Source organism: Sorex fumeus, unplaced genomic scaffold (genome assembly GCF_029834395.1).
Source record: "Sorex fumeus unplaced genomic scaffold, SorFum_2.1 ptg000041l, whole genome shotgun sequence".
Lineage (NCBI taxonomy): Eukaryota > Metazoa > Chordata > Mammalia > Eulipotyphla > Soricidae > Sorex > Sorex fumeus.
The window spans coordinates 11,179,722-11,207,480 of NW_026606098.1; the positions used below are offsets into that span (position 1 = coordinate 11,179,722).

At 58.4% G+C, this 27,759-nt stretch overlaps 2 protein-coding genes across 4 annotated transcripts; one reads left to right on the plus strand and one right to left on the minus strand.

The window, feature by feature from the left end:
• Window positions 1-970: 970 nt before the first annotated feature.
• Window positions 971-18,883, plus strand: CHAF1A (chromatin assembly factor 1 subunit A). Its single transcript, XM_056119438.1, has 15 exons — window positions 971-1,125; window positions 4,025-4,075; window positions 5,982-6,886; window positions 10,268-10,324; window positions 11,604-11,833; window positions 11,904-11,964; window positions 12,355-12,423; window positions 12,510-12,736; window positions 12,909-13,077; window positions 13,242-13,322; window positions 13,544-13,636; window positions 14,626-14,887; window positions 15,085-15,566; window positions 17,539-17,635; window positions 18,448-18,883. The coding sequence occupies exons 1-15, from the start codon at window positions 1,074-1,076 to the stop codon at window positions 18,528-18,530; spliced, it is 2,919 nt and encodes a 972-aa protein (XP_055975413.1). The 5' UTR covers window positions 971-1,073; the 3' UTR covers window positions 18,531-18,883.
• An 851-nt stretch (window positions 18,884-19,734) lies between these two features.
• UBXN6 (UBX domain protein 6) lies at window positions 19,735-26,975 on the minus strand. 3 transcript variants are annotated; one of them, XM_056119420.1, is made up of 11 exons: window positions 26,595-26,975; window positions 23,552-23,715; window positions 23,161-23,225; window positions 22,205-22,333; window positions 21,917-22,014; window positions 21,240-21,315; window positions 21,048-21,132; window positions 20,755-20,968; window positions 20,483-20,613; window positions 20,133-20,281; window positions 19,735-20,057 (listed from the first exon to the last, which is right to left on the minus strand). In XM_056119420.1, exons 1-11 carry the CDS (start codon window positions 26,675-26,677, stop codon window positions 19,929-19,931), a joined length of 1,323 nt encoding a protein of 440 aa, XP_055975395.1. In that variant the 5' UTR covers window positions 26,678-26,975; the 3' UTR covers window positions 19,735-19,928. The 3 variants fall into 3 exon arrangements, with proteins under 3 accessions (XP_055975395.1, XP_055975397.1, XP_055975396.1); XM_056119422.1 differs by having other exon boundaries at window positions 19,741-20,057; window positions 26,549-26,636; XM_056119421.1 differs by lacking the exon at window positions 26,595-26,975 and adding an exon at window positions 26,298-26,315 and having other exon boundaries at window positions 19,741-20,057.
• Window positions 26,976-27,759: the final 784 nt, after the last annotated feature.

A 27,759-nucleotide genomic window follows, 5' to 3' on the forward strand; every position in this document is an offset into this window, starting at 1 on the left:
TATAGGTTCTGGAAATACTGTGATTTCTGTCCTCAAACAACTGCTGACAAAAGCGTAAGTAAATTAACAACAAGCTGATAAAAAAACATTGCAATTGCCTCAAATAAAGGTGTTATAAACACTTCATCTTGTTGGAGATTGGGGAAAAAGTCTAAAGATGTAGACTTAATATCGCGTTAGCCAGGAAAAGATCTGCAGAGACGGTTGTTCTAGGGAGGAAAATGTATGTACAAAAATCCTGAGAACAGGGCTGGAGAGATAGCACAGCGGCCAGGGCGTCTGCCTTACACCTGGCTGACCTGGGTTCGATTCCCAGCATCCCATATGGTCCCCTGAGCACCGCCAGGAGTAACCCCTGTGCATCGCCAGGTGTGACCCAAAAAAAAAACAAAAAATCCTGAGAACTATACCAGAAACATCATTTCGTGTATTCCCTCTGAATATGTAATCTAGAAAATGCTTCCAGGGGCTGGAGCGATAGCACAGCGGGTAGGGTGTTTGCCTCTCACGCGACCGACCCGGGGTTCGATTCCCGGCATCCCATAGGGTCCCGAGCACTGCCAGGAGTAATTCCTGAGTGCAGAGCCAGAAGTCAGCCCTAAGCATCGCCAGGTGTGACCCGAAAAGAAAAAAAAAAAAGGAAATACTTTTCGTCCTGACGTCGGAGACCCGCATTCCCGCCTCTTACCGACCTATCCCACGCGCTTAGCCAATCACCGTTTCAAACGCTAGTCGGACACCTTCCGCCTCCAATCGCGAGGCACTTCCTCCCAGCCAATGACAGGTCGCCGAGGGGAAGCCCCGCCCCCACCGCGGGAATATCAATAAGGGGAAATTTGGGGAGTGCTGGAAATCACGGGTCTCGCGAGGACTGTCCAGGCGCTCCCCGGCGGTCACGTGGCACCGCCTCTTCCAATCGGCGCGCGGACTGCAGGGGTCGCCGCGGTTCCCGCCAAATACGAGCGCGGCGGCCGCGGCAGCAGCGGCGCGGGCGGGACGCGGAGCAGCAGCGGCCGCCTGAGCGGAGCCCGCGCCACAGCCGCCTGAGGGGAGCTTGAGCCGCCGCCGGGGCGATGCTGGAGGAGCCCGAGTGCGTGGCCCCGGGCGTTCGGGGAGCGGCCGCAGGTCGGTTCGGGCCCGCGCAGGGGAAGGGGGGGCGCGGCGCGCGGCCTGGGCGAGCCGAGGTGGCGGTTGGGGGCGGACGGGCCTCCGGGCCCTGGGCCTGCACCTCCTTGTCCGGAGTTAGTCCTTGGGGGCGTCGCAGTCGCCAGGAGGGTCTGGAGGCCCACAGGGAGCCCTCCCTGGCGTTATTGTTGCGGCCGCCACTGTCTTTTCTCCCCCCGGGCACGTCTGCGGTCCGCTCGGCCTCCCTGGGCCTCGGGGTGACCGGGTCTGTAGGACAGGATGGGAAACTGAGGCCCGGGCCGGCTATGCCTGTTGACGATTAGGTGGGACTCCCGCAGGGGGACGGCCCGCCCATGCCCGGGTGGGGAAACTGAGGCCTCAGGGGAGCCTCGTCTGTGGATCGGGCAAGGGCAGGTAAGAAGCTGGTCGGGAAACCGGGGACTCCTGGTTCCAGCCAGCCCCGTTGTAACCGTGCGCAAGATGAAAATCTGCCTTTCTCCTTTATCTCCCAAACGCGCAGCGGGCCCCTCCAAGGGTGGCGTGCAGGACCCCGCAAGGCCCCGATCCCCTCCTCGGGGCTCCTTCCTTGGTCTCCGGCCGTGCATGGCCAAACTGGGCACACAGAACGAAGGGCTCCATGGAGGGGCCCGCTGTCTCCCCACTGACACTCGGCCGCCCTGTGCCCTGTGCGGGGTGATGAGCAGCTTCCCTCCTCCCCACTCCTCTGCAAGTGGCAACATCCTCCCCTCTCTCCCACCTAGGACAACGCAGCATGTGTCCAGGGCACTGCCAAGGAGTAGCAATCTGCCCCCTAAAACCTGTTTGGAAAAACAACTTTTCTTAGTTATTTTCCGTGTGTGGGTGGAGGCGTCACACCTACAGCTGTTTTCAATCAGAGAAAGATTGGCTGACCGCAGTAGGCAGCCCCGATGGTTCTATTGGACCACGAGAGGATGTCTCGCTTGAAACTGAAAAACAAAATGTTGGCGGGGAGGGGTTTGTTGGGTTTGTTTTGGGGTCACATCTAGGGGTGCTCGGGCTGCTCCTGACTCTGCACGCAGGGATCACTCCTGGCCAGGCTGGGAGACCTTATGGGATGCCCGGGTCAAGCCTGGGTCAGTCGTGTGTAAGGCAGCCACCCTGCCTGCTGTCCTGTAGCTCCAGTCTCAGCAGAGGATGTTTAGATGATGAGTGAAGTGAGGCCGAGTGTGATCTTTGAATGAAAAGAGCCACAGCAGTGCCTGTGTGCATTCTACCCAAATGTAAACTACAGGGGGTGGGGTGGGGAGGGGGTGTTAAAGCGTTGTCGACTGAGGTTTGAACCCTGGCGCCACATATACCGTACATACACCACACTTAGCTCCTACCCACCTCTGCCGTATTGCCAGGGGTAAGCCCTGAGCTAGGTGTAGCCCCCAAACTGGAAACATAAACAGAGAATGAATATTGGGGATCAGATGAGGTGTTGAGGTCCCCCCGCAGACCCCGTTCATTTGTTCACTTGCACTGAAGCTGGTTACTCAAGGTCAGGCTGACAAATCCTTGTGGTTCTCCCATCAATAAGTCTTAAGTCCCAAGCTTATGCGGGGGAATTCGTGCACTGGAAACTAGTGCACTTGACACTGCTTACCATGTTTTGACATGGGTCAAAAGGAAAGTCGGCCCTCCAAATTGCCCCTTATTCTAGGCTGAAGAGAGAAGAGGGCAAGTTTCTTTGGGACACTTTTTCTTTTTTTTTGTTTTCATAAGAAAGCCTCAGCTGCTATAATAGTCTCTGCATGTCTTTTGTAAAATGTATGTAGACTCCCCCCAAATAGCTAGGTTTTTTCAGGCTAGATCCCCCTAAGCAGGTGTCAAGCATCTAAATTGAACAATTTAACTTCTCCCACTCTTTCTCCACAGAAGGTTCTATTTGTGGTCATTTCTGCATCTGCCTTGATGCTGGTAGATGCCATTTCTGGAAGTTGCTTCAAACAGCTTCTTTGCAACAAACTGCATGGTTTTGGAAGGGACATGACAACATTTGTCATTTGTTTCTTGATAGCATTTGAACTTGCTGGACTCAAGTATATGAGGTTCTGTTACCTTCTGTGTCGCTTGTATCACTTATCTCGTTGATCATCGATTTGCTTAAGCGGGTGCCAGTGACGTCTCTGTTCGTCCCTGTCGTGTGCGCTAGTGTAGCCCAATGGCATCTGGTCGCTTTATATACCTTCTGTATATAAATAACAAATTCTGTTTCAAAACAGCAGGAGCCGTGGACTAGAGATGTGGCTCAGATGATAAAGCTTATGCCCAGTGTGTGGATGGCCCCGCATTCAGCCCCTGGCCACGCAGTGCTGGGGGGAGTAATTTCTGTGAAAACATGAAAAGAAATGATGTCCTAAACCTCACAGATTTGTTGGATTTGAGGAGGCGGTTTGGGGGTGGCTTTGGATGGAATCAGTCTTGGGTCTCTTTTCCCTCGTGCTCCTTTTTGTTGTCCCTTATAACCATTGTCCCAGTCTGCTGAACCCTGGAACAAAGCCATCTGTGTTGTCACAATATTGTCCTTCTATCGTGGGGGAGGGGAGGAGGGGAGAGAACTCTGTCAAGAATCCAAGTTCCAGACAGTAAGTGCCCCTCTGGGTAAGGGAACTCAGAGGACTTGATGGCGTGGAGGGGAGAATTTCTCCACCTGCCACTTTCCGGGGGCTGTCCTGTACTAAGGAGTGCTGTGAGCAGTGTCCCTGGTCTCTCTGTGAGTGGCCCCTCCCTCTCGGGTGACCGCAGTCCTGGCTGGCTCTCAGAGGTGCCACACAAAGGGGAGGAGAAATGAGCTCGAAGGCTACTTGTCATTTTCCAAGTATGATCACTCTTTCCAAGATGTAATAAATTCTCTTTCTCCATTTATTCACAGCCATGGACTGCAAAGACAGACCGACTTTTCCAGTCAAGAAGTTAATACAAGGTAATTTCTGGGTATGGATGAAATGCTTAGGGTTTGTTGTTGGGGGCCATACCCGGTGGTGCTCAGTGCTTACTCCCTGCTCCGTACTCAGACATCACTCTTGGCAGCACTCAGGAGACCAGATGGGGTGCTAGGGATCGGACCTGGGTCAGCTACGTGCAAGGCAAGCCCCCTCTGTGTGGTCACTCCAGCTCCTGAAAGCCTCGGTTTCAGTATCCACCTGTCTCTGCTTTCTTGGTGCAGCTCTTGACTCCTTAGGCCAGAGGTCCTCAGTAGAAGGGAATGCCAGTGACAGTTCTTTGTTTCAGCCCACGGAGACATTTAGTTGCATGAAGAGCACCAGCCCTGGCCTCTTCCTCTAGGTCATGACACTCATGTCCCAGGACCAGACAGAGCTCAGCAATGCTGAATGTGGGCGAAAAATAATGTCCCGAGCATGACCAGCTGCCCGTTGGCTGGCACCCCTCCCCTGGTTGGACTGCTGTTGTATAGGCAGATAACTGCCCTCGAATGGAGGAACATTCGTGTTTTTCCTTAATGTCCTATTATTGAAACTTGGATTTCTAGATTTGTTATTTTGGGGCCGTATGGATTGCTCCTGCTGGGACTTGGGGACCAGATGGGTGCCTGGGGATTGAACCCAGGTTTGTAGTGTGCAAGGGAAACACCACAGCCACTGTATTCTCTCTCTAGTCCCTTTTTAGATTTTTTAAAAATTTTTTGATCTCTCTGGGTCACACCTGGCGATGTTCAGGGGTTACGCCTGGCTCTGCACTCAGGAATCACTCCTGGCAGTGCTCAGGGGACCATATGGGATGCTGGGGATAGAACCTGTGTCAACCGCATGCAAGGCAAACACCCTACCCACCCTACCCCTTATAGATTTTTAGAAATCTGTATAGTGCCTGTCGCTATTTGTTCCATACAGTACCAGGATCGAACTCAGAACCTCAAATGTGTAAGGCAGGGGCCAGAGAATAGAACAGCAGGTCGGGCATTGGTCTTGCATGCAGCTGGCCCAGATTCCTTCCCCAGCACCTCACTGGGTCCCCTGAGCCCACCAGGAGTGACTCCTGAGTACCAGTGGTTGTGGTTTCCCCACTACCACCGCCACCAAAATCAACTCAAACCATGCAGAACACTTTGCAGGTAACTTTGGGTGGAATCAGTTCTCGAGGTGGTTTTCCCTCGTCTGTATTTTCCTTAACTTTGGGTGAAATCACTTTTTGAGGTGCTTTTTCCTCATCTGTATTTTTCCTTGAGCTCCTATCATTGTTCTTGTCTGTGGAACCCCCCTCTGCCGATGGTGGAACAGCCCCCGTTGTCCCGGTGCTGCCCTTTGATTGTGGGAGAAGGGGAGAGGACATAGTGAAGAACCCACAAGGTGGCAGGGACTGGACTCAGGACCCCTGGCATGTCCACGCACTGCTCTTCTCCGCTCTCATGGGAGTAAAGCGCCTTAGAGGCCCGGGTGCCCAGGACATGGACAGCTCTTCCCGTGGGGCTGGGTCCCCTGGGATTTTGTTTCTGTTTGGGGGCCATACCCAGCGGTGCTCAGGGTTGACTCTGGGCTCTGCGCTCAGGGGTCACTCCTGGCGGTGCTTGGGGATCCCATGGGATGTCAGGGATGGAATCCCAGGTCAGCTGTGTGCAAGGCGCCTACCCTGCCCCTCACCTGGGAGTGTGAACTGAGGTTTGGTGAGGTCAGACAGTGTCTCTGGAAATTCTGGGGAGGTCCCTGCTAACAGTCTTGTTGGTCTTGTTTGGTTTGTTATCGGGATGTGGCAAGTACCAAATGAAAAAAATGAGTCCCAGCCCCCTGACCCACTTCTGGGATGGAGGGAGGGGGCTGCTCCGTGTTTCCACTCTCGTGACCGAAACAGCCACCTCCGTTTCTTCCTTCCAGCTCGCCTGCCCTTCAAACGCTTGAATCTGGTCCCAAAGGAAAAAACAGAGGATGAGGCTCTGGCTGCCCCCCTGCACAGTGACACCTCTGACCTGGGACCCTCGCTGGACACTTTGGAGCGTGAGTGTCGCCTGTCGGCTGACCGAGATTCTCAGCCCAAACTAGTCAACGGCAAGGGACCCTTAGATCACTTTTTAAGAGACAGAGACCGAAGCATTGTCAGCCCAACCCCCATCATCATTGACCTGACAGAGGACTCGAGTGACCAAGCTGACATTCCCGTGACCCACAGTAAACTGAATGAAGACGCCTCGTCCTCAAAAGAGGCGACCAGTGGCATACAAGAACCCAGAGACAACAAAGACAAGGAGAATGACAACAACAAAGCCAGGGAGGTACCCCAAGCCAGTAAGGAGGGCGGGTTGGCATCTGCCGAAGAGTCCCTTTCGGACAGTCCCTGTCACACCAAGGATGAGGTGGCAGAGGCGACCGCGGGGGCTGCTGGCCTGTGGAGCGCCAGCGGGAGCGGGCCAGCCCCGGAAGGCTCTTGCCTAGCCTGCCAGGATCTGATGCCCGGGCTGAGCATCTACCCTCGAGCCGAGCAGGACTGCTGGCAGCGGGCTGGCAGCATCCTGTACAAAGAGGGGCGGCTGCCTGTGGTGGTCTTGCGGGATGTGCTGGCCTCGGGGCCCCTTCCTGTCGCCTTCCCACTCGGGGTCCCGCCAGACGTCGGTGAGCGCTCTGAGAGCGAGGCACCTGACTCAGGCCCCGAAGAGGACTCCACTCTCAGCCAGTCCTCCCTGAGCTCCTCCTCCTTGACCGCCAGCTCTCCCGAGGCGCCGGCTGTTCCCTGCAAGGAGCCCAGCAGCCCCCAGAGCCCCCACACCAGCACGCCTGTGAACAGAGTGAGTATCTCCCCGCCAGACGGTCCTGAGGGCTGGTGCAATGTCCGGAATCCTTCCCGCACCCAAAGCCCGTCCTGGACGTGTCCAGAATGTTTGTGTGCTGCTAGTGACTTCTGGCCTTGGCCGTGTGGAACCAGGCCCCTGTGAGGCTGCTGACCCCGCACACAGGGCGGGGTATTGGTGGGAACCCCGAGGGAGGAGAACATTCTGTTGGGTCAGCAGAACCTTGACTTCCTGACCTCACCCAGAGCTCTCAGATCCAAAGGAGACACCAAAGGGATCCTGGGGAGGCTTCTGGGGGCCTGGTTCTGTCGGCCGCTTCACTCCATGGCTAATGTCATGGGAACCGTCTTGTTGGTTTGTACAGTACAGTGGCTTGAACTTCGGGCTTCGTGCAAGACCAGTGCACCAGGCCTGCTGGGAAGAACTAAGCCAATTGACCAGGCTCCGCGCGTGTGTGTGTCTGTGTCTGTGTCTGTGTCTGTGTCTGTCTGTCTGCATATCTGTCTCTGTCTATGTTTCTGTGTCTCTACCTGTCTCTATCTCTGTGTGTGTTGTCATTCGTCTGTTGTACCTGCCTCATTTGATTTTTTTTTTTCTTTTTGGGTCACACTCGGCAATGCACAGGGGTAACACCTGGCTCATGCACTAGGAATTACTCCTGGTGGTGCTCGGGGGACCCTATGGGATGCTGGGAATCGAACCCGGGTTGGCCGCGTACCTGCTGTGCTATCGCTTCAGCCCTGCCTCATTTGATCTTAACCACCGCTTCCAAAAAATCAGTTTCTGAAATGTGATCTACAAAGGATGGAAGTAGGGAATTGGAGGGGACAGGGGTTGGGTCACGCTTGCTGCATTGGGGCCTACTCTTGGCTCTGTTTGGGGGTCACTCATGGCGGTACTGTTTGTTATTCTGGGAATCACAGCCCCGTGCGAGGCAGCTGCCTTAACCTCTGTACTCTCTCGGGCCTGAAGGATGATTACTTTGTTTTAAAAATTAGGGGCCATTTCCAGTGATGCTCTTTCTGGCGGTGTAGCCTGACAGTACAGCAGTTGGGGGCTCCAGCACCCCACCCGGTAGATTTGGCGGGAAAAGGGCAGGGTAGCATGCCGTGCTGGGGTCAGCCTCGGGTCTCGCACACGCAGGCTTACCTGCTTTTCCATTTGCGCCGTCTTCCCAGCCTTGGGCTCGGGGGCCATATGGGGTGCCAGAGATTGAACCTAGGCTAGCATGTGCGGCAATTTCTCTACCCACTGTCCTATATCCCTGGCCCCTGGCAAGAGGGTTTATGGGCCAGTCAGGCTGCAGACCCGGTGGCTGAAATGGCTCCCTCCCTCACCCTGGGAGAGCTGACCCAGGCTTGGGGGGCTCTTTGTGCCCCCCCCCCCCCGCACACCACTTGCTCATTAGCTTGCATTTTTATCTTCCAGCTACAGGGTATAGAACACTTTTGGGGTTGTTTCCAGTAGACCCGTCAATCTAACACCTCCCCCTGCCCCCCGGTTCTTCCTGCACTGTTGATACTGGGGCAGGGTCATACTTTTGTCTGCCAGTTTTCTCCTCCTACCTCTTCAGATTGGGGGGTGGGGAATACACCCAGATCCTGGGCTGAACGTGGGAGGGGAGGCAGATGGACGGAGATGGCCGGCTTTGGGGCCGCCTGCTCCCTGGGTCTTGCAGCGGCTTTGTGTTTGTTGCTTGCTTCCAGGCCACTGGTGACAGTGCGGCTCTTGCTCTGCCCTCTGGGAAGCCTGACAAGGTCCCCCAAGAAGGTAGAGCTGCTGTTCTCCTTTGGAACTTTTTTTCCCCTTAAAAGCTCCCCAGGTTCCTAGGACGGCCTCACTTTGCAAACGGTTTTTGCGGAGCCCCCTTTTCTAGATCTCTGAGCTCCTTCAAGAACTTTCTTGTCTGCAGTGTTGCCTTTCACCGTTTCTCACCTCTGTCTACAGCTAGACAGCCCAGCTGACTCGGGTGAATGATGCTTCCAGAGTCCAGGTCCAGGAATGACCAAGTGGATACTGAGCCCAGATGGCACAATTGAAATGACACCCCTCCCACCCCATCCCACCCCTGTTAGACCCAGGTCTAGGAACCCCACTGAGGTGATGGTGGATATGCAGACTTTGCATGTCTGAGGGTTTTGTTCCTTGAAACCACCAAGAGCTGACTGCAGGGACCGGAGAGATGGGACAGTGGACCAGGCGGTGGCCTTGCATGTGTCCAACCTGAGTTGGATCCAAAGTGCCCGATAGGATTCCTTGAACCTGTCAGGAGTGATCCCTGAGCACAGAGCCAAGAGTAAGCTCTGAGCACTGCTGTTTTTGGTGTGGCCCAAAAACAAAAAAAGAGAAAAAACTGCAGTGAAACTTGCTCTCTTCCTTTGGCCATCTGTTTGCTCTGAGTCTGAGCTGTGTGGCAGGCCTGAGTGACCAGTCCCTAACGAATGCCCGTCAGACGGGTCCCCAGGGGCCCTTTGACTACCTTAAATTACAGTAGACGTTTCCTTCTCCTTCCTGAGTAAGTCTTCTGTTGGTGCTGATATTGGTTTGGATTTGGGGAGTCACCCCCAGCGGTGCTTAGGGGCTCCTCCTGGTTCAGTATTTGCAGAGGTGCTTGATTAGCCACGTGCAGGGCTTGGAACCCGGGCCTTCTGCCAGCAGTGCTGGGCTCCAGCATTGAACACTCTCCCGAGTTCCCCAACCCCCCGTTTTTTTTTTTTTTCAGGATGGGAAAAAAGCTTTTTCTTCTTTCCAGACAGGTCCCCTGGTAGTGCTGGGTGGGGAGAGAGCATCTAGACTACACCCCGTTGTTGCTAAGGGGGTGGGGGTATGCAGCTCCAGGCCTGCTGTCTCTCCAGTCCAAAGAGCTCTTGTTTTGCTTTTGTGGGGGGGCCACACCTGGCTCTGTGCTTGGGGTTGTTTGGGGGCTACCACGAGCCAGGGATGGTCCTGAGCCTCCTTCACATAGGGTGCGTGCTTGCCCATGAAGCTAGCTCTTGCCCCTTTCTTGCGTTGTTTTGGGGGGTTTTGCTTTTGTGTTTTTGCAGGGGGAGGGGATGTCACATTTGGCAGTGCTCATGGCTTATTCCCGACTGCACTCAGGGATCATTTCTGGCAGGAGTTGGGATCCCAAACACAGCTGGACCGCATGCAAGGCCAGCGCCTTCCCCTCTGTGCTGTCGCCATGGTCAGTCCTGTATGTTGTTCCTGTCTGTCGCCCTTCCTTTTGGTCCTGAGGCTGCTGTATCCTCACTGTCCTGCTGACACTAGATCTGTTGGAACTGGAAGGTTTTCATTTTTGCATGGATATTTTCTGGGTCCCTCTTGCCCTGTGGGCTGAAGGCTGGGGGGATGAATGGGTGCCATCTTTTATCTTTTCAGATATCTAAGAAACTGGTCCGAGACTCCGCAGAGAAGAACAAGAGGAGATTGCAGAGAGTAAGACTTGGCCCTGAAGTGAGAACCTTCCTGACTGTGCTTAAGGACGGGAGCACGGCTCTAGGCATGGCCTCGGGCCCGGTGCCCTCCTCTCCAGCTTGCTCTGTCCATCCTTTCTGATCCTGGCAGCAGGTGGCACCGCCAACGGGCAGCTCCCGGGTCCCCAGGTCTCCTGCCGGGCCTTTCAGCAGGGCTCCATGCCGATGAGTTCATTCTTCAATGGCTTTCAGTGTTGGGATGGGGGCGGGGGAGGGGAGAATGCTTGGAAAAACTTGCTTTGCCCTGCCTTCCAGAGCCTTCTGCTCGTTTCTTTGCCATGCTGAAACTAGAACCCAGGGCCTCCCACACGCAAAGTCTGCACCTCTACCGCCAGACTTTCTTCCCTGGCCCTCCTGCTCTCTGACAGACACCTCCATCCAGACGCTGCTGCCTGGGTCTGTCTGCGGGGCTCTTCTCAGAGTTCCAGGATTGGACTTTTGCGATGGGCCCACCCCCACCTGCCCCCTAGACCCTTTCTAGCCTGGGGAGTCTGGCTCTGCTGGGCACTGGGTCTTGTGCTTCCTGGTCAGACTGGGAATATCACAGACTTCATGTGGCACTTAAACACCTGGTTCAGCACGTGGCCATTCTGTGTGCTCTGGGCCACCCCGTCCATGGGAACAAGGAACTGGGGTGAAGACCCCCTTAGAGAGTAGCCAAGAAGCCCTTCTGCCCAGCACGGAGGGCTTGAGGCAACACCTCCTTCCCTAGCATCTAGTCTTTTTGCCAGGTCCTGAGAAATGCTGGGGTTTGGTTTGTTCGGGTGTTTGTTTTTGTTTTTCGTTTTGGGGCCACACCCAGCAGTGCTCAGGGGTTACTCTTGGCTTTGCACTCCAGAGTCACACTCCTGGTGGTGCTCAGGGGACCTTATGGGATGCCGGGAGTTGAACCCTGGTTGGTTGCGTGCAAGGCAAATGCCCTGCCTCCTGCTGTGCTCTCTCTCTAGCCGTGTGTGTGTGTGTTCGTGTGTTCGCTCCTCCCTGTTACTCAGCCACATTCCAGTTTCCTGTTCGGGCAGGGGCCTGAGGTGGCAGGAACACTCAGCAGGGCTTGGGGACCGGGTGGCACCCAGCCTGGCGCCTGAGTTGGCTGTGTGCGAGGCAGGCGCCCCTTCTCAGTTGTGATGGCAGCAGGGAGAATCCCTTCATCTGGGGATGCCGACCCCGGTCTTCCCGGGGGTCCAGGCTCCCCATCCCTCTGGGAGATGCTTGGCACACAGATCCCCTTGTCTTGGCTACAGGACAAGGAGCGTCTAGGCAAGCAGCTGAAGTTGCAGGCAGAAAAGGAGGAGAAGGAGAAGCTGAAAGAGGAGGCCAGGCGGGCCAAGGAGGAGGCGCGCAGGAGGCGGGAGGAGGAGAAGGAGCTGCGGGAGCGCGAGCGGCGGGAGCGCAGGGCCAAGGACGAGAGGGAGCGGGCCGAGAAGCAGCGGCTCCGGGAGGAGCGGCGCAAGGAGAAGCAGGAGGCGCTGGAGTGAGTGGGGGCTCCCCCGGGGGCGAGGGGCCCGGCCAGGCCAGGGCCAACTGGGCTTTCCCACCTGCAGGGCAAAGCAGGAGGAGAAGCGGAAGAAGGAAGAGGAGAAACGGTTGCGGGAAGAAGAGAAGGTAGAACGTCAGGCACCTGTCACTTGCACCTCCCTGTCCTGGGGCAGAACGGGGTGGGGGGGGCCACCAAGCAAGCTGCCAAGTGCTGCCTTGGTAGTGGGGTGGCTCTGGTAGTCTGTGTGTGGGAGTTGGGGTTTGCTGGGAGGTCTGTAGGAGTCTGCAGGCTTGTCTGGGGCATTGGGGGGGGGGGCGGGTTATGTAGGGGGAAATGTGCCCTGTAGAGTGTCCTTGGGCCCTCGGCCCTGAGGTCTGCAGCTTAGCCAGAGTTAGCCCTGCTGAGGGCCGTTGCAAGCTCAAGCCTTGGAGTGAAAAGTGGCGTTTGTTTGAGGGGGCTGGCAGGCCTGAATGCGCGTCTCTTCACTTTGCCACTCTCCTGCTCTCCAATCCCAGCGCATTAAAGCAGAGAAGGCGGAAATCACTCGATTCTTTCAGAAACCAAAGACCCCGGCCGCCCCCAAGGTGAGCGGCCGCTTCCTTGCTCCTCTCCGTGCCCTCCTGCGCGGACCCCCGACCCCACAGTGCCAGTAGCAGTGTGTGCCTTTCAGACCCTGGCTGGCTCCTGTGGCAAGTTTGCCCCCTTCGAAATCAAAGAGCACATGTTCCTGGCCCCCGTGTGCCGGATGCCCTTCGACCAAGACCTCTGCGTCCAGCTTGACCGGCTCCTGCGGCAGCAGAGCAGCGACCGCTGCTTCCTGCAGGAACTCAGAGCCCGGCAGCCCCTCAGCTCCGGCCCCACGGTGCTGTCCACCCGGAGCACAGAACTTTCCAACAGGTGCGAGCTAGCCGCTGCCAGCCCTGTCCACCTCCCTCTGGCCTTGCAGAAGACCCCGCCGAGGGGGCTCTCGGCCGTTCTGCCTCCACCTAGCCGTGTGTCCTGAGGGCAGGGTGCTGAGGGTGCTTTCCCCAAAGGCTCTGGGTCACCGAGCTCAGGCTCTGTTCTGCAGTGACGTGGTCATCGTGGAGAGTGGCAAAGCGGACGGTGTGCCCGAGAGGAAGAAGTTCGGCCGCATGAAGCTCCTACAGTTCTCCGAGAACCACCGGCCGGCCTACTGGGGGACGTGGAACAAGACAACGGCCATCATCCGCCCCCGGTGGCCCTGGGCCCAGGACAGAGTGAGCCTGTGGGCATGGTGCCAGGCGCCCCCATCCAGCTCCCTTGCCTTTCCCCCGTCCACCCACGCTGGGCTCTCTGAGTCTGCGACTCGCAGCTTTTCTATTTGGGCTTCTCCATCCCCGTGAAAGCCACAGTGGGGACACACCACCTGCCTGTCTTTCAGAATCTCCTGGACTATGAGGTGGACAGTGACGACGAGTGGGAAGAGGAGGAGCCGGGCGAGTCCCTGTCCCACAGTGAAGGGGTAAGCCTAGCCCTGGCGCCTGTGTCTTTGGGCCAGACTCAGTCTCATCCAGCCCAGCAGCAGGGGCTCCATGGGGCTCCCTTTCTCTTACCTTTGAGTGGGTCTGTTTCTCTGTGTGCTGCCCAGACCCCCTGTGAGGATGCGGGGCCAGCCCCACACCCCCACCCAGGTCTCAGGAAGGAAGGACACACGTTTCCCATGTTCTTAACTTTCTCTTTGAGGATGAGGATGATGAAGTGGGAGAGGATGAAGATGACGATGATGGCTTTTTTGTGCCCCACGGGTACCTGTCTGAGGACGAAGGAGTAACTGAGGTGAGGGGACGGGGGTGAGTGTCTGTGATGGATAGTCAGCCAGTGCTCCGAGCTCAGGTCAGCCAGGAGTCCGAGCTTGGGTGCCCCGGGGTTGATGCATTGGGGGCAGTTCAGAGGCAGGGCTGGGGCTTGGGGGGCAGCTGTGTGGGGAGACACACTGTGGTCGTGGCCTGCACGCCAGCCTTGTCTCCTATGGGTAGGGCCACTCCCGCCTCATGCTGGGGGTCCTTGTGCTGGATACGAACCAGCAACAGCTGCACGCGGGGCGAGTTCCTGAACCCTGTCCCATCTCCGGCCTCTAGCTTTTTTTGTGGGAGGGGTCACATTGGCGATGCTCTGGGGTTACTCCCGGCTCTGCACTCAGGAATTACTCCTAGAAGTGCTCCGGGGGACCCCATGGAATGTTGGGGATTGAACCTGGATTGGCCCCATGCAATGCCCTCTCTGCTGTCCTGTCGCTCCAGCCCAGGATTTTTTTTTTTTTCTAGCTGAATTGTCCTTGGTTCTTTCTTCACGTGAGCTGTAACCACCTGTGTTGTGGGGCAGCCCCTCCCGGAGTCTAGGACTTTTCTGTCCCCAGGTCCCTTGTAAACTCACCCAGCGCCCTCGGTCTGTCTGGTTGATGGGGCAGAGGGCAGGGGATTGATTGTGTCCCCAAGTCAGACAGGCTGGTGGGGGGATGACACTTGGTTCCAGACCCATGAGCACATCTGTTCTTTGTGAGAGCACATCTGTCCATCTCTGGGGAGTTTTGAGCCAGCTGGGTGATGGCGGGTGAATATGACAGCTCAGCCTCCATGAGTCTCGGGTGATTCGAAAGGCCCCAGTGACTAGCTGCTGCCACGGCCAGAGAGACTAATCCACAGAGATGCCACCTGTCCCCAACTCCACCCCCCCACCCCCACCCCCCAGTCTCCTGTTAGGAGTCAGGAGATGAGATGGGGTCCGTGGACAGAGCCCCTGAGCAGGCCCCTGCTGTCTCTTCACAGGAGTGCACTGACCTCGAGAACCACAAGGTCCGCCAGAAGCTGAAGGCCAAGGAGTGGGACGAGTTCCTGGCCAAGGGGAAGCGCTTCCGGGTGCTGCAGCCTGTGAAGATCGGCTGCTTGTGGGAGGCCGGTGGGGACCAGGACGCTTTGGAGCAAGACTTGAAGGTGCTACAGCAGTTCCGGGTCTGCCCGCTGGAGATGGCACCCCTGGAGGAGGAGCAGGTGTCCAAGGCCTCTTGGCGGCACAAGAGGGACCAGCAGAGTAAGTGGGATAGGCCCATGGCAGGCTTGCCGGCTAGGGGGGTTGAAGCTCTAGATCAGACCTCAAGGGATTTTCTGCCCAGTCCCTCCACCTCCCGGGAGGCCAGTGACCCCAAAGAGCGGGTTGAGCATCCGGGCAGAAGGCGGCCCGTCCGTCTGAGCCGCTGCCGGTGCCCCGGCCCTTCTCTCTCCTGCCAGTCTTGGCCCAGCTGCTCCCGCTGCTGCATGGGAACGTGAACGGGAGCAAAGCCATCATCCGGGAGTACCAGGAGTGCTGCCGCCGAGGCCTGCTGGACAGGGACGCTGGCAGCCCCGAGAGCAGCCCCGGCTCCTCCCGCCCGCAGACCCCCACCACCACCGCCGCCGCCGAGGACACGGCCGTCCCGTCCAAGGCCCTGCTGAAGCGGCTCATCTCCGAGAACTCCGTGTATGAGAAGCGGCCTGACTTCCGCATGTGCTGGTACGTGCACCCGCACGTGCTGCGCGCCTTCGACCAGGAGCACCTGCCCGTGCCGTGCCAGTGGAACTACGTCACCATGGTGCCCGCGGCCACCAGGGAGGACACTGGCAGTGTGCCTGCCGCCGGGCCCAGCCAGGGGACAGCCGTGTCACTAAAGAGAAAGTCTGCAAGCAGCATGTGCATCACGCAGTTCATGAAGAAGCGTCGGCACGAGGGCCAGGTGGGCACCACACTGGGGGGCACACTGCGGCCGGAGGCTGGGGGGTGAGGAAACCCCAGGCGTGGCCTCAGCCAACGCATACACAACACACACACCACACGTGATCCAGTGTGCATGCAGCGGCCTCACTGAGTCCGGGCATGGGAGGCACATTCTGGCTCGGACGCAGGTCTTGGGTGGCTCAAGACAAATCTGGCAGCACTCCCTGCTCTGTCCGCTCCACGTGGCCATCGACGCTCTCCCAGCTCCCTCACTGCACCTTGACCAGAAACCCCTGGGCCTGATCAGAGCTTTTGTTTCACTTGTCCTCTTGCAGCCAGAGAGTGTTTCCTTTCAGCAGTGGCTAGAGTCGCATTGCTCCACCTTTTCCTGACATATTTCCTTCCGGTGGCCACCCACCCCCCTCCGTGTCCGAGTGGTGGGCCACCTAGATTCTGCCAGGGCCCTGGGGCGCCCACAGAGCAGCCACAGGACCCTGGCTGAGAGTACGAGTGGGAGGCGGGGCCAGCGCAATAGTACAGTAGGGAGGGCGTTTGCCTTGCATTCGACCAACGCGGGTTCAATCCCCGGGGATATATGGGATATATGGTCCCCCAACCCCGCCAAGAGTCATTCCTGATTGCCGAGCCAGGAGTAACCCCTGAGGATTGCTGGGTGGACCGCAAAACAAGTAGGAGGTGGGGTGGTGGCGGGATTCTGAGCAGGCGCTGTATAGAGATGCAGGAGCCGTGGGGTGCTAGCAAGCGCGCCCTGGCCTGGGGGCAGGTGACTATTTGAGACCCCCGGAACTGAGAGGCAATGGCAGCAGGGCTCAGTGTGGAGAGTGGCCCAGGGCTTCAAAGCCTTGTTGCTGTTAGCGAGTTAGGAGCTTCTTTCTGGAACAGGAAGGCGAAGGCGCCGCTGCTTTTTCTGTTTCTTTGAACTATTTTGGCTTGGGGGCCACACACCTGCAGCGCTGAGAACTCCTGGCTCTGTGCTCAGGGGCCACCCAGCAACGCTCAGGAATCCAGTCTTCCGAGTTGGGACCAGGCATTCAGCATGTGTGAGGCCTGGGGTGAGGACGCCACACGGTCCCCCAGCATCATCGGGAGCAGCCCGCTGAGGAGCAGGATCCCTGGCGTTTGTGTGGGTGCAGTCAAGATGGAAACTTGGGTTTGTCTCCACACCCAGGTGGCAGAGCCAAGGTGGCCGTGTGGGGGCTCTGCCATCTTCTACACGCAGACGTCATGAATGAGGCAAGGAAATCCAGGCACACCTTGTGCTGCCCGTCCCCTCCCGTCCTGCCCTTCAGGACTCACCACGGAGTTCAGCACACTTCCGGGCGGCACCTTGTGTCCCCTGGCAAAGTGGACTCAGCACTGAGGAGCTGAAAGCACACTCCACTGAGCACTCGGACAGTGATGCCAAATAGCAGTGCGAGCCCCAGACCCCAAAGCTTCCTCAGTTTGACTTGGGAAGCACTCAGCCTGGCAGTGCTTCTGCGTGTGCCCCAGTCCCTGCCAAAGTGCCACTGGATCCCTTTGTCACACCAAAGCCCCAGAATGTGAAATCAAAGACAGTTTATAGGGGAGTCTGAACAGTCTCCCTGGGGAGAGCTTTTTTTTTTTCCCCCCCAGAAAACCTCTATCTGGGGCTGGAGTGATAACACAGTGAGCAGGGCATTTGCCTTGCATGTGGCCTACCCAAGTTCGATTCCCAGCACCCCATATGGTCCCTGAGCACAGCCAGGAGTAATTCCTGAGTGCATGAGCCAGGGGTAGCCGCTGTGCATCGCTTGGTGTGACCCAAAAAAGCAAAAAAAAAAAAACCTCCATTTGCGTGGTTGAGAGAGTACGTGCACCCCCACACCACACACCTCAGGCTCCCCGGAACCCCCTATCTCAGACTCACATAGGCTCCTGCGTTTTGGAGACTGATGCCCGTGGGGCTGTGTGGGACGCCATCCACAGTGCCTGTGACCTTGTCTCTCTAGGTAGGAGCTGGGGACCTGGACGGCTTCCAGGCGGACACGGAGGAGGAAGAGGAGGAGGACAGCGCCTGTGTCATCATGGATATCTCAGACGGCGGGGGTGAGAGGCTGTCTCCCCTAATGGTGCCCGGGCTGGGGGTGCAGGCTGAGGGACACAGCCTCGGTGAGGGCTGGGCACTTGGGTCCTGGATGTGCTTGGGGGCAGGCATGAGTGACCCCTGATTCCATCCCCCAGTACAAGGTCCCCAGAGCACAGCCAGGGTGACTCTGAAGAACAAAGCCAGGTGTCGCCCTGAATGATGCTGGGTGTGGGCCACTCCACCCCCGCCCCCCAAAGTCAGTCTCCAAACATTAGATGTGGTTGGATTCCTTTGTTAGTTTTGGGGTAACCCTCCTGGTGGTGCTCAGGGCTTGGGGGACCATTGTGAGGTGTCGGGGATGGAACCCAGGTCTGCTGCGTTCTCATGATGGCTCCGGGCTCTACTAGGGGTCGCTCAGGGGAGCACTCACGGCATCATACAGTGCCAGAGGTCCCACCTGGTTCACTTGCAGGCGAAGGCCACAGCCACTGGGTCCAGTCCCGTTTTTGTTCAGTATTCTCCCCAAATGATCTGGTGACGAGACCGTGGCCATGCCTATTTGGGGCTGGGGAGATCATGCAGAGGTTCTGGTGCTTGCCTTGCCTGTGGCCCACCCAGGTTCCGTCTCCAAGCTCTTCTGGGGGGTCACTCCTGAGCACGGGTGGGGCGGCCCCCAAATCCAATCACAAAACCGTTGTCTTGGCCTAGAAAGCAGCAATCAGGAAACCCCAAACAAGGCTGCTTGCCAGATGGAGGGGCTTGGGGGCAAGATCAGTGCCCCTAGGGTGGTCAGCCTGTCCCATCATGCTCACTCCCCTCTCTCTCCCTGCAGAGGCCCCGGCCCCGACTGGCAGGCCAGGGGTTGGGGACAGTGATGAAAGCCCTGCTCCCGGCAGCCTGCTGGGCGCCTACTGAACACAGCGGCTGCCTGGCCCCGCGGAGGCGGCCCGGATCCTTGACCGCCCCCGGCCCCGTGTAAAGAGCACTTTGTCCTGCTTCGCGGACCTTCCTGGCCTTCCAAGGTCTGGCAAGTTTCATCTGGGGTACCGTGAGCCCTTCCTTTCCTTAACTGTATAAAAAGAACCCTGTCCCATTCCCCCAGAGCTGCATATGAACCTGCCCTTCGGTAAAGCATTATGGCGATGAGATGGCACCTGCGGGGGAGTCCTGGCCAGCCCCCCTCCCCCAGGCACTGTGGCCTGAGGCTTGTAAATGAACCAGAGCTGTCGGCCAGGCTCCGGGCCCGCGAGGAGGGTGTATAAAGTTGTCTCACCCTGCTCAGCATGTCTGTGGTCTTTTCTGGGGGTGAAGGGGCTGCATGGGGTGCTCTGGCTACCCTGCTTCCCTTCCTGCAGGGAGAAATCCCAGCAGCACCTGGGTCCCTGCGCCCCTGTCCTGGTCATACCTGCTGCAGGGCTAAGGGGTGGCCGGGAGACCACTGCTGTGTGCACATGTGCCTACTTGCCAGGACCCCGATTGTCCACCCGTTGGCCCACCCTCACTTGTAGGCTGAGGGTCTGGAGGTCGCTTGTGCTGGAGTTAGGACACATCGGGGGTGAAGCTAGAGCATGGGTGGCCTGGGTGAGGTGCAGGGGGGCTGGGGGCGGGGTCTAGATGTGGATGTGATTCTCCTCAGGCAGAACAGCAGTGTGCAGGAGCCCACAAGGCTTTCCTGAGATGTGGGGTTCAGAGCCTCACTGAGGCCCCACAAGGCGGTGTGCACAGGGCTGCTTGCTTCTGGAACCTCTGGTTTTCCCAGACTGCCCCTGTGGTGTGTGGCCCTCCCTCCTCAGCTCGGAGACATGCATCCCGACGCCTGGTCTCTTCCTGTTCTCTGGGAAGTCATTCTTGGGGCCTGCACTGTCATTGCCCCTGCCAGGACAGTGAGAGAGACGGCCTCTTCCTCACCCCGCCTGACCTGGAGTCCATCCAGACACCCCACAGGGTCCTGAGTACCGCCTGATTGGCTGACCCCAACACCTCCTGGAGCTGACAAGTACACAAGACTAGCCAAACATCCTATTTATTCTGATAATTTAAAGGTTACACAACTATTGTGCCCTCTGTTATAGACCCAGCACCCCCAGGGGCAGCCTCAGGGCCAGCTGGGCCGTCTGGCCCCCCTTCCCAGCTCCCCAAGCCACAGACCAGCGCCCCACAGGGCGCTCACCCCGGCTTGGCTTCAGGTACTTAATGGGCTCTGAGCTGCTGCGGGCCAAGGCCCAGCTCTCTGATCGGGGCCCCAGCCCCGTCGGGGTCCCCGCGCAGCAGCGGGGAGCACGCACACACAAGGCGGGAGGCAACCCTGTTTATTCACGCCAGCTGCTCCATGGTCGACAGCAGCTCGGGCTTTAGGATGGCGGGGTCCGGCTGCGCCCCCGCTGCCTTGAGGTCCTCCAGCACGGCTGCGTCCCACGAGAAGGTCAGCAAGGCCGAGGGCACCTGAGTGGGGACAGGGCAGGGTCGGCTCCCGCAAGAGCCCAGCTCCCCTTCCTCCCCAGGAGTGCCCGTACTCACCAGCCCACACTCGGTGAAGGGCAGGTTCTCGTCCTCCGATAGCTTCTGGCCGCCTGACGCCAGCAGCTCAAAGGGCAGCCAGTCGCTCTGCAGAGCCTCCCGCACGAAGCCGAAAAGGGCCGCCACCCGCTCGCGCGCGTAGAAGGTCCCTGGCGGGGCGAGGGGGTGGCCTGTTGGGGCGGGCCGGGGGCATCACGTGCCCCTGCGCCGCACCTTTGGCTGCGGACACGCACTGCGCACATGCTTCCATGCACCTCACACACCCCGCGCAGCCCCCCAAGGCCACCATCTGCGTGAAAACCCCACCCAAGGGGGCCTCCCCACGAGAAGGCACCCATGCACGCACGCACCCTGGAGCACGCAGCCATCCGGGAAGCGCACGCGCAGCAGTGTGTACGTGTACTTGCGCATCTCCCGATGCTCCTCCTTCTCCCGCATGGCCTTGGTGCGCAGCACGCTCAGCCGTTCCACTGCCTCCGACCTGGGGGCGCCCCGGAAAGCAAGTCAGGCTCCCCACGCTGCGAGGGGGCATCCCTGGCAGTGCTCAGGGCTGGCTCGTGAGTGTGTGTGCGCGCGCCGCCAGTCCCAACGCACTTCCCTGCCTGCCCCGCCCCCCCTGCACCTGAGCCGCTGCTCCCGCCGGACCTCCTCGGCCGTGAGGTTGAAGAAGTCCCCGGGCAGGTGGAAGTGCGCGGCCAGCGGCGACGGCCGGAAGAGGCGGCGCTGCCGGGCCAGCTGGGCGCGCACCGGCTCCCCGCGCAGCAGCTGCTCCTTGCGCTGCTCCAGGCTCTGCGCCAGGGCCTCCTTGCTCAGCACGTAGAACTCCTCCTGGCCGTCTGCACATGGCCAGGATCAGCCAGCCCCCGGGGACCCCCGCCCTCCACACCCCCGCCCCTGTCCCCTCTGGGCTCTCACCCTGGTCGGGGACCGGGAGCAGGGCCTTCTGGAAGCCGATGGCCTCAAAAAACTCGTGCGTCCCTTCCAAGCAGTTAATGCGCTCCTGGGAGACAGGCATGGGTCAGGGGCTTGCCCTCCCCACCGTCCACTCAGGGCAGAGGGCGGGGCCATTTCAGCAGAGGCTGAGAGGTCAACGGGCAGCACCCCCACCTGGAACACTTTGTTCTGCAGCTTGATCTTGCGGTACTTCTCCTCCTCGGGGTGCAGGTGGATGTTGTCCAGGTACCTGGGGGCAGGCAAGGGGGACCCAGTCCAGGTGAGAGGTGAGTAGCGGCAGTGCCCCCCACCCCAGGAACTGCCATTCCAGTGATGAGCTCCCTGGGCACAGTGGGGGTAGGATGGCAGCTGTTCAGTGCTGCCGATGGTTTTGGGGGGTGGGAAGGTCTTCCACGGAGCCCCAGGAGCTGAGCCAGAGGACAGAGCCAGGCCGGCCCTGGGGTTCTGGCAAAGGGGGAACTTTCTGGCCCTCACTTGCCCCACTCAACTCGGGATTGGGGGGAGGGGATCAGGGGCCCCAACTTAGAACAACCTGTTCACTTTGTCTTAGGGGGTGAGGGGCAGGGGGTTGGACCACACCTGGCAATGCTCAGGGCTTTTCCTGGCTCTGCTCTGGCGTGACCCCCCCACCCCAGGTGACACTCAGGGAACCCTATGGGGATCTGAGGAGCAGGCCAACCCGAGTCTTCGGCTGAGTGCAAGGCCCGCACCGTCCCCTGTCCTCTGGGGCCCAACCCCCTTCATTTTACAGACAGGTAAACTGAGGCCCAGAGAGATGGGACAGGAAGGGTGAAGGGTAGAACCCAGTCCTCCAGGGCAGGGCATCTCACTTAGCGATGGTGTCCACGCCCAGCTTCACCCGGTCCCGGTCCTTGTTGAACGTGTGGATCTTCATGATGGAGGCGGCTACTGGATCGGTGGCAAAGTGCTGACGGGGGAGGGAGGGGGGCGGGTCAGAGACCGAGGCAGCCCCACGCCTCACCCTCCTGACCTCACAGCCCTGGGGCTGTGGTGCTGGTGCCGAATTTCCTGGGTTTTTCATATCCTCTTTCTACAGGGAGGTGGAGGGCGGGTTTGGGAGGGCTTCCCGAAGGAGGCGTGGGCCCCCGGGTGCTCACCGAGAGAATGGCTTCCTTGATGCAGGCCTCCCGCTGGTCCTTCCTCAGGATGGCCCCTGTGAGTGGGCAGGTGAAGTAGACCCCAGACACTGCCAGAGGGTCAGAGCCTTCCTCCTTGGGTTCAGACGCCTTGGGGGGAGAAAGTGGGGGTGAAGGTGGAGACTCAAGGGTGCCCTGCCCCAGCCCAGCCAGTGGGGGGAGGAGGGGGCGCAGGGCCGACCTTGGGGACTGAGTCCCTCTCAGCCTGTTTCTGGTCTTGGTTTGGGGGCCTCCCTTAGCAGTGCTCAAGTCATTCTGGTGGTGTTGGAGTGGAACCCAGGGACCCCACACGTGAGGCCTGTACGCTGGCCCTTGGAGTCCTCTCAGCCCAGTTTTCTGATCACCTTGACCCTGTAGGACCCCCCCAAATGAAACAGACAAGAGGGACTGACAGAGTGGACACCCAGTCACTGCCTCCTCGGACACCATCCCCCTGCTCGGTGGGGCCTGGGACAGCAGTCAGGGAAAGGCCTCATTTCTAGACAATCTCAGGTGCTTCCATTTGGAACTTCAGTGAGGATCGGAGGACGGACGGCACTGCTCAGAGCCCTTGACCAATATGATTTTGCCACTGAGGCCCACGACCTCCAGGAAGGCCTTCCTGATTGCTCCCCTGTTGGGGTGCCCCTACCCTTCAGTCACAACGGCTGGGGAAAAGGACCAGCACTTTTGGGCTCCTTTGTGGGTATGAGGAATGTAATTGAGGACAGCTGTCTTCCCCTCTCTGCGCCCCAGATTTCCTGCGGTTGGCAAGGCCGATGGCGCCCTTATCAGGCTTATCAGGCTTCAGAGAGCCAGTCGGGCCCAGCATCCTCCCAGGCCGAGTTGGGGCGCCCCACACACAACCCACTGTCCACCCACTGCCACCCCAGCGCAGGGCGCCCACGGAAGGCGGGCAGCGGGCAGGGCTCTCTCACCACGTGGGGGCCTGGGCTTTCCGGGTTCGCGCTGATGGCGGCCTCAGCTAGAAGCTCCTTGCGCACTGCAGAGACCGCAAAGGGAGAGGTGGGTGTGGGGGTCTGGCCCGGAGACCCAATGTGCATGGCACATTGAAGAGGGCCCTGGGGTAGCACCTACCTGAGCTGCCTCTGCCCCCCAAACCTCACCCCTTCACCCCGACCTGCCTCCCTCCCCTCCCATCTCAGCTCGCCTCCCTTCCTCAGCCTCCCTGATCCCCTGGACCCCACAGGCCCCTTGTGCACATCGAATCCAGGCTGGGAAGAAAAACAGGCTTTCAGCCCAGCCCTCACACGTGTACCCCCAAAGGCCTAGGACCCATGGGCAGACGGCGGAGTGAGGTTGGCGCACCCTGGTTCCGGATGGAGTCCTGGGAGGTGGGCCCCCGGACCTTGGGCTGCTTCTGCTCCAGCCGGGCCAGGGCGGCGGCGGCGGCCATCTGTGCCTCATCTGTGGGGCCCTGGCGGGGCTGCCTGAGGGTCGGCTGGCTCGGCTTATCTTTGGGGGATTTATCCCTGAGGAGAGAGGGAGGGAAAGTGAGGCAACGGGGCACGGGGAGATGACAGCCCCCACCGCCCATCCACTAGCTGGTTCTCCAGCTCCTCACCGTCTCCTCTTATGGACGTGCAGGCCCTGGGTGGGGGCCCCAAAAAGTTGGGCTGGCATTGGACAGTCAGGTTTGGGCCCGCAGTCACGAGACGCGGGGCCTCACGGGATGGGGTGGAGCCGGCCCTTTCCCCCGTCCCAACGAGACCCCGAGTTGCCACCCATGAACAGCCTGACTCCTGATCAAGCTGCTAAACGGCCATGATCCCAGAGACTAAGGAACAAATCTCGGAACTCAGCAGGTTTTCGCAGAAATCCCTCCAAATTTAACTGTTGGAATTTCGGAATCCCAAAATCATGTGGTCACTGCTGCAGCCGCGTGACATATGTTATTCATAACCAGCAATAGAAAACAAATAGTCTACTCTTGCATTTTTGGCATATCCGAGTATTGGGGTAAAATCCCAAATAATGATGGGTCAGGTGTCAAAATATTGAATGTAATCAAAGTAGAGAGAGAGTAATGTGGAGATCATCTGCCCCACAGATAGGGGGACGGCGTGGGATGGGGGTATACTGGGGTTTTTGGGGGTGGAGAATGGGCACTGGTGAAGGGACAGGTGTTTCACTGTATGACCGAGACTTAGGCCCGAAAGCTTTGTAACTGCTTTCATGGTGATTCAATAAATAAAATTACAAAAAATGAAAAAAAAAGTAAGGTGGAGTTCATGCCCGATTCAATCAGCCTAATCAGTGGCTGAATAAATAGCAGTACTCCTACATTAATAAAAACAAAAAAATTTTTAAATTTTTTTTAAAAAGTTGGGCTGGACTCCCCAGACCCTGTGCCCATAGAGAACTTCCAAGGAATGAAGGGCTTCAGGCCCCATCGTGCCCAGCTAAGAAGCTTCTGCCAACTCCCAACAGCGGCCATTCTCCCCGTCTCTCCCCTCTTCCTCCTCATCCCAGAGGCCAGAAGTGTCTGCGGCCCCAATCTGCGGAGGCCCCAGGAGCGCTGGCTCTCAGCTCCCCTCAGACCCACAGCCAGCAGCTATGGGGCCATCCCTCACCCCCACCCTACCCCGCTGAGCCATGGAGCCTGACCAGGTCCCAGTACACTCTAGATCTTTCCAGGAAAAATTACGTTTTTTTTCAATTTTTATTACTTTTTAGGTCGCACCCGGTGATGCACAGGGGTTACTCCTGGCTCATGCACTCAGGAATTACTCCTGGCGGTCTCGAGGGACCATATGGGATGCTGGCAATCGAACCTGGGTCAGCCGCGTGCAAGGCAAACACCCTACCCGCTGTGCTATCATTCCAGCCCTGAAAAAAAATTTTTAAAAGCCCTTTTTAGGGCCAAGGGTGTGACTCAGCACTGGGGAGCTCTGCCTGTGAGGCCCTGAGTTGGATCCCCAATACTATTTTGATTCCCAAGACACCTCACCTTCCTCTTCCCCGCATTGCCAAGGTTAAAAACCCAGGGGTCCTGCATGCAGAGTCTGTGCTCTAGTCTGTTAAGTCATCTGTCCGGTCCCCAGGATCCTTTTAAAAATGAAGCCAGGGGCCGGAGTGATAGTACAGATGGTAGGGCATTTGCCTTGCACATGGCCAATCTGGGTTTAATCTCCAGGATCCCATATGGTCCCCAAAGCACCGCCTGGAGTAATTTCTGAGTGCAGAGCATGGAGTAACTCCTGGACATCGCTGGATGTGACCCAAAAAAAAGAAAAAGAAAAACACACACCTAACACTGAAGCAGGGCCAGAGCAACAGGACAGTGGAGAGGGTGCTTGCCTTGCACAAGGCCTACAGGGGTTGGATCCCCGGCAACCCAAATAGGGTCACCCAAGGCCACCAGAAGTGATCTCTGAGCGCAGAGTCAGAAGTAAGCCAGAGCACTGCTGCGTGTGGCCCAACATAAAAAATAAAAATAAGACTAATAAGGGCTGGAGCGATAGCACAGCGGGTAGAGTGTTTGCCTTGCACGCGGTAGACCCAGGTTCAATTCCCAGCATCCCATAAGGTCCCCCAAGGAGTAACTCCTAAGTGCAGAGCCAGGTGTACCCAGCATTGCCGAGTGTGACCCAAAAAGAAAAAAAAAACCCAAGACTAACATCACCTCAGAATTCATAAGGTCCTTCCCTCTTCCTGAATGCTGCCACCCAGTCTCCCCAACCAACCCCCTCTGCAAGCATGGTATGGGAACCCAGCTGAGTCTCCCATTCTTCCACTTCTTCAAGTCTCCCCCCACCCAAAGTCAAGATCCACTCAATCTTTTCCCCCAAGAGCTCTCCTTCCCTGATCCTCCCAGACTATCCATAGCTGCTCTTAGCACCCCCAATTCACCCAGGATCTCCCAAGCATCTGACAAGCCCTACAACATCTTGAACACACCGAGCCATTCGGGCTCTCGCCCCGACCCCCCACCCAGCGCAGATCCTGGGTCTGGACAGTCCCCCACCCCAACCACCAGAGATACGAAGCCTGGTTACTTTGCCACCGCAGCTGCAGTCGTACCCCCAGGCTCAACCCCAACCCAGAGGTTCACCTCAAATCCCCCATATCTGATGTCTAGACCATGCCTCTTCCGGGTCCGCCCGGCCGACCCTCGACTTTCTCTTCGGCCCCACCCCTCAAAGGCACGCCCCTTTGTCCGCCCCGCCCCCGGAGGTCTCGGCCCCTTAGTCCCACCCCCCGGCCTTTGCCCCGCCCCCCGAAATCTCCCCACACATTATACCCACACCCCCACGTTTCTCTCGGTCCTCCTCCCGCACCCCTCGTCCTCTCTGGACACCCCACCCCCAGCTCCGCCGCGCGGCTTCCGGCCCCGCCGTCTGTCACTCACGCCCCCGACTCCGCGAGCTTCTGACCCGGCCCCGCGCTCTTGAATTTGATGTCGGCCTTGATCTCCTGGAAGAATTTCTTCATAGTGGCGGCGGGGCCCGGCGGCGGGGGGCCGCGGGGTGTGGGGGGCACGGGGCCCGATCGGGGAGGGGCCGGCCGGAGCCGATAACCGGAAAGAAAATACCGAGCCTCCGGAAGTCCCGCCTCCGCGCGGCAGCGCACGTGACAATCGGCCCAGCGCGCCTCTCTAGCGCTCGGCGGCGTTTCGCGAGCCGGCCGGGCGGCCGCTCTGTCCACTCGACTCCGCCTCTCTGTGGTTCTTCCGGACTCCGTTGCCAGGGACGACGAAGGCGCTTCGCTTGCCAGTCTCAGGCCAATGCGTTTTCCACTGCGCTCCCTGCGGGGGACATCTAAGAGCGAGGAACCAGGCCACGGATGGTGCCCGGCTCCAGAGCCTCCCGGGACGCCTCCGCTCTTACGTGACCACACCCCGATTCAGTGATTCCTTGGGAACACCACACACACCCGGTGAGCGCCGACGTAGCCCGCGGACAATGGAGGGCCCTCGGAGGTGACTGAAATTTTAAGAAGATCTGATCCTGAGAGTGTTGGCCTACATTTAAGGAAGAATCAATCGAGTGCAGAGGCCAAGGAACCCCGCGGAACCTTAGTGTCCGGCAGCTGCCAAAGAGGGACTAAGAATAGCAGACGCCTCCAGGGATAGACAGGATGGTGACAGTTCGAAAACTCACCCCAAAGGGCACATTTTTCTCCCCCCTCCCCACTGCGGGGGATGACATCTAGGGGTTCCCACATACAGCAAATGTTATTCCGCCCCTTTAATATTGTTCTGTCATACTACATACACTGAGTAGATTAAGTGAATGTTTTATGATTTTCCTTTAATATTGAAGTAGCTCTGTACCAGCCCAATAGAAAAGGACACTCCCGGCTGGTAGCATGATGATGATGATGATGATTAAATTTTTACGGGATTGGGTGGGGGGACACTCCCAGTAGTGCTCAAGAGTTACTCCTGACTACGTTTAGGACTTGATTCGTAGCAGTGGTCCTGGAACCATGTCGATGTGGAGGATTGAACCTGGTTCAGCCACGCACAAGGCGGGAATCCTGAAATTCTGGAATAGCTGACATCCTTAATGAGG

Bases quoted from the DNA above. Each gene is read 5' to 3' on its own strand.
- CHAF1A (XM_056119438.1), top strand. From the start codon at position 1,074: ATGCTGGAGGAGCCCGAGTGCGTGGCCCCGGGCGTTCGGGGAGCGGCC. The intron at 11,965-12,354 runs GTAGAACGTCAG...CTCCAATCCCAG, and splicing joins GGTTGCGGGAAGAAGAGAAG to CGCATTAAAGCAGAGAAGGC. The intron at 12,737-12,908 runs GTGCGAGCTAGC...TCTGTTCTGCAG, and splicing joins AGCACAGAACTTTCCAACAG to TGACGTGGTCATCGTGGAGA.
- UBXN6 (XM_056119420.1), bottom strand. From the start codon at position 26,677: ATGAAGAAATTCTTCCAGGAGATCAAGGCCGACATCAAATTCAAGAGC. The intron at 23,226-23,551 runs GTGCGCCAACCT...CGGTCTCTGCAG, and splicing joins GGACTCCATCCGGAACCAGG to TGCGCAAGGAGCTTCTAGCT. The intron at 22,015-22,204 runs GTGAGCACCCGG...CTCCCCCGTCAG, and splicing joins TCAAGGAAGCCATTCTCTCG to CACTTTGCCACCGATCCAGT.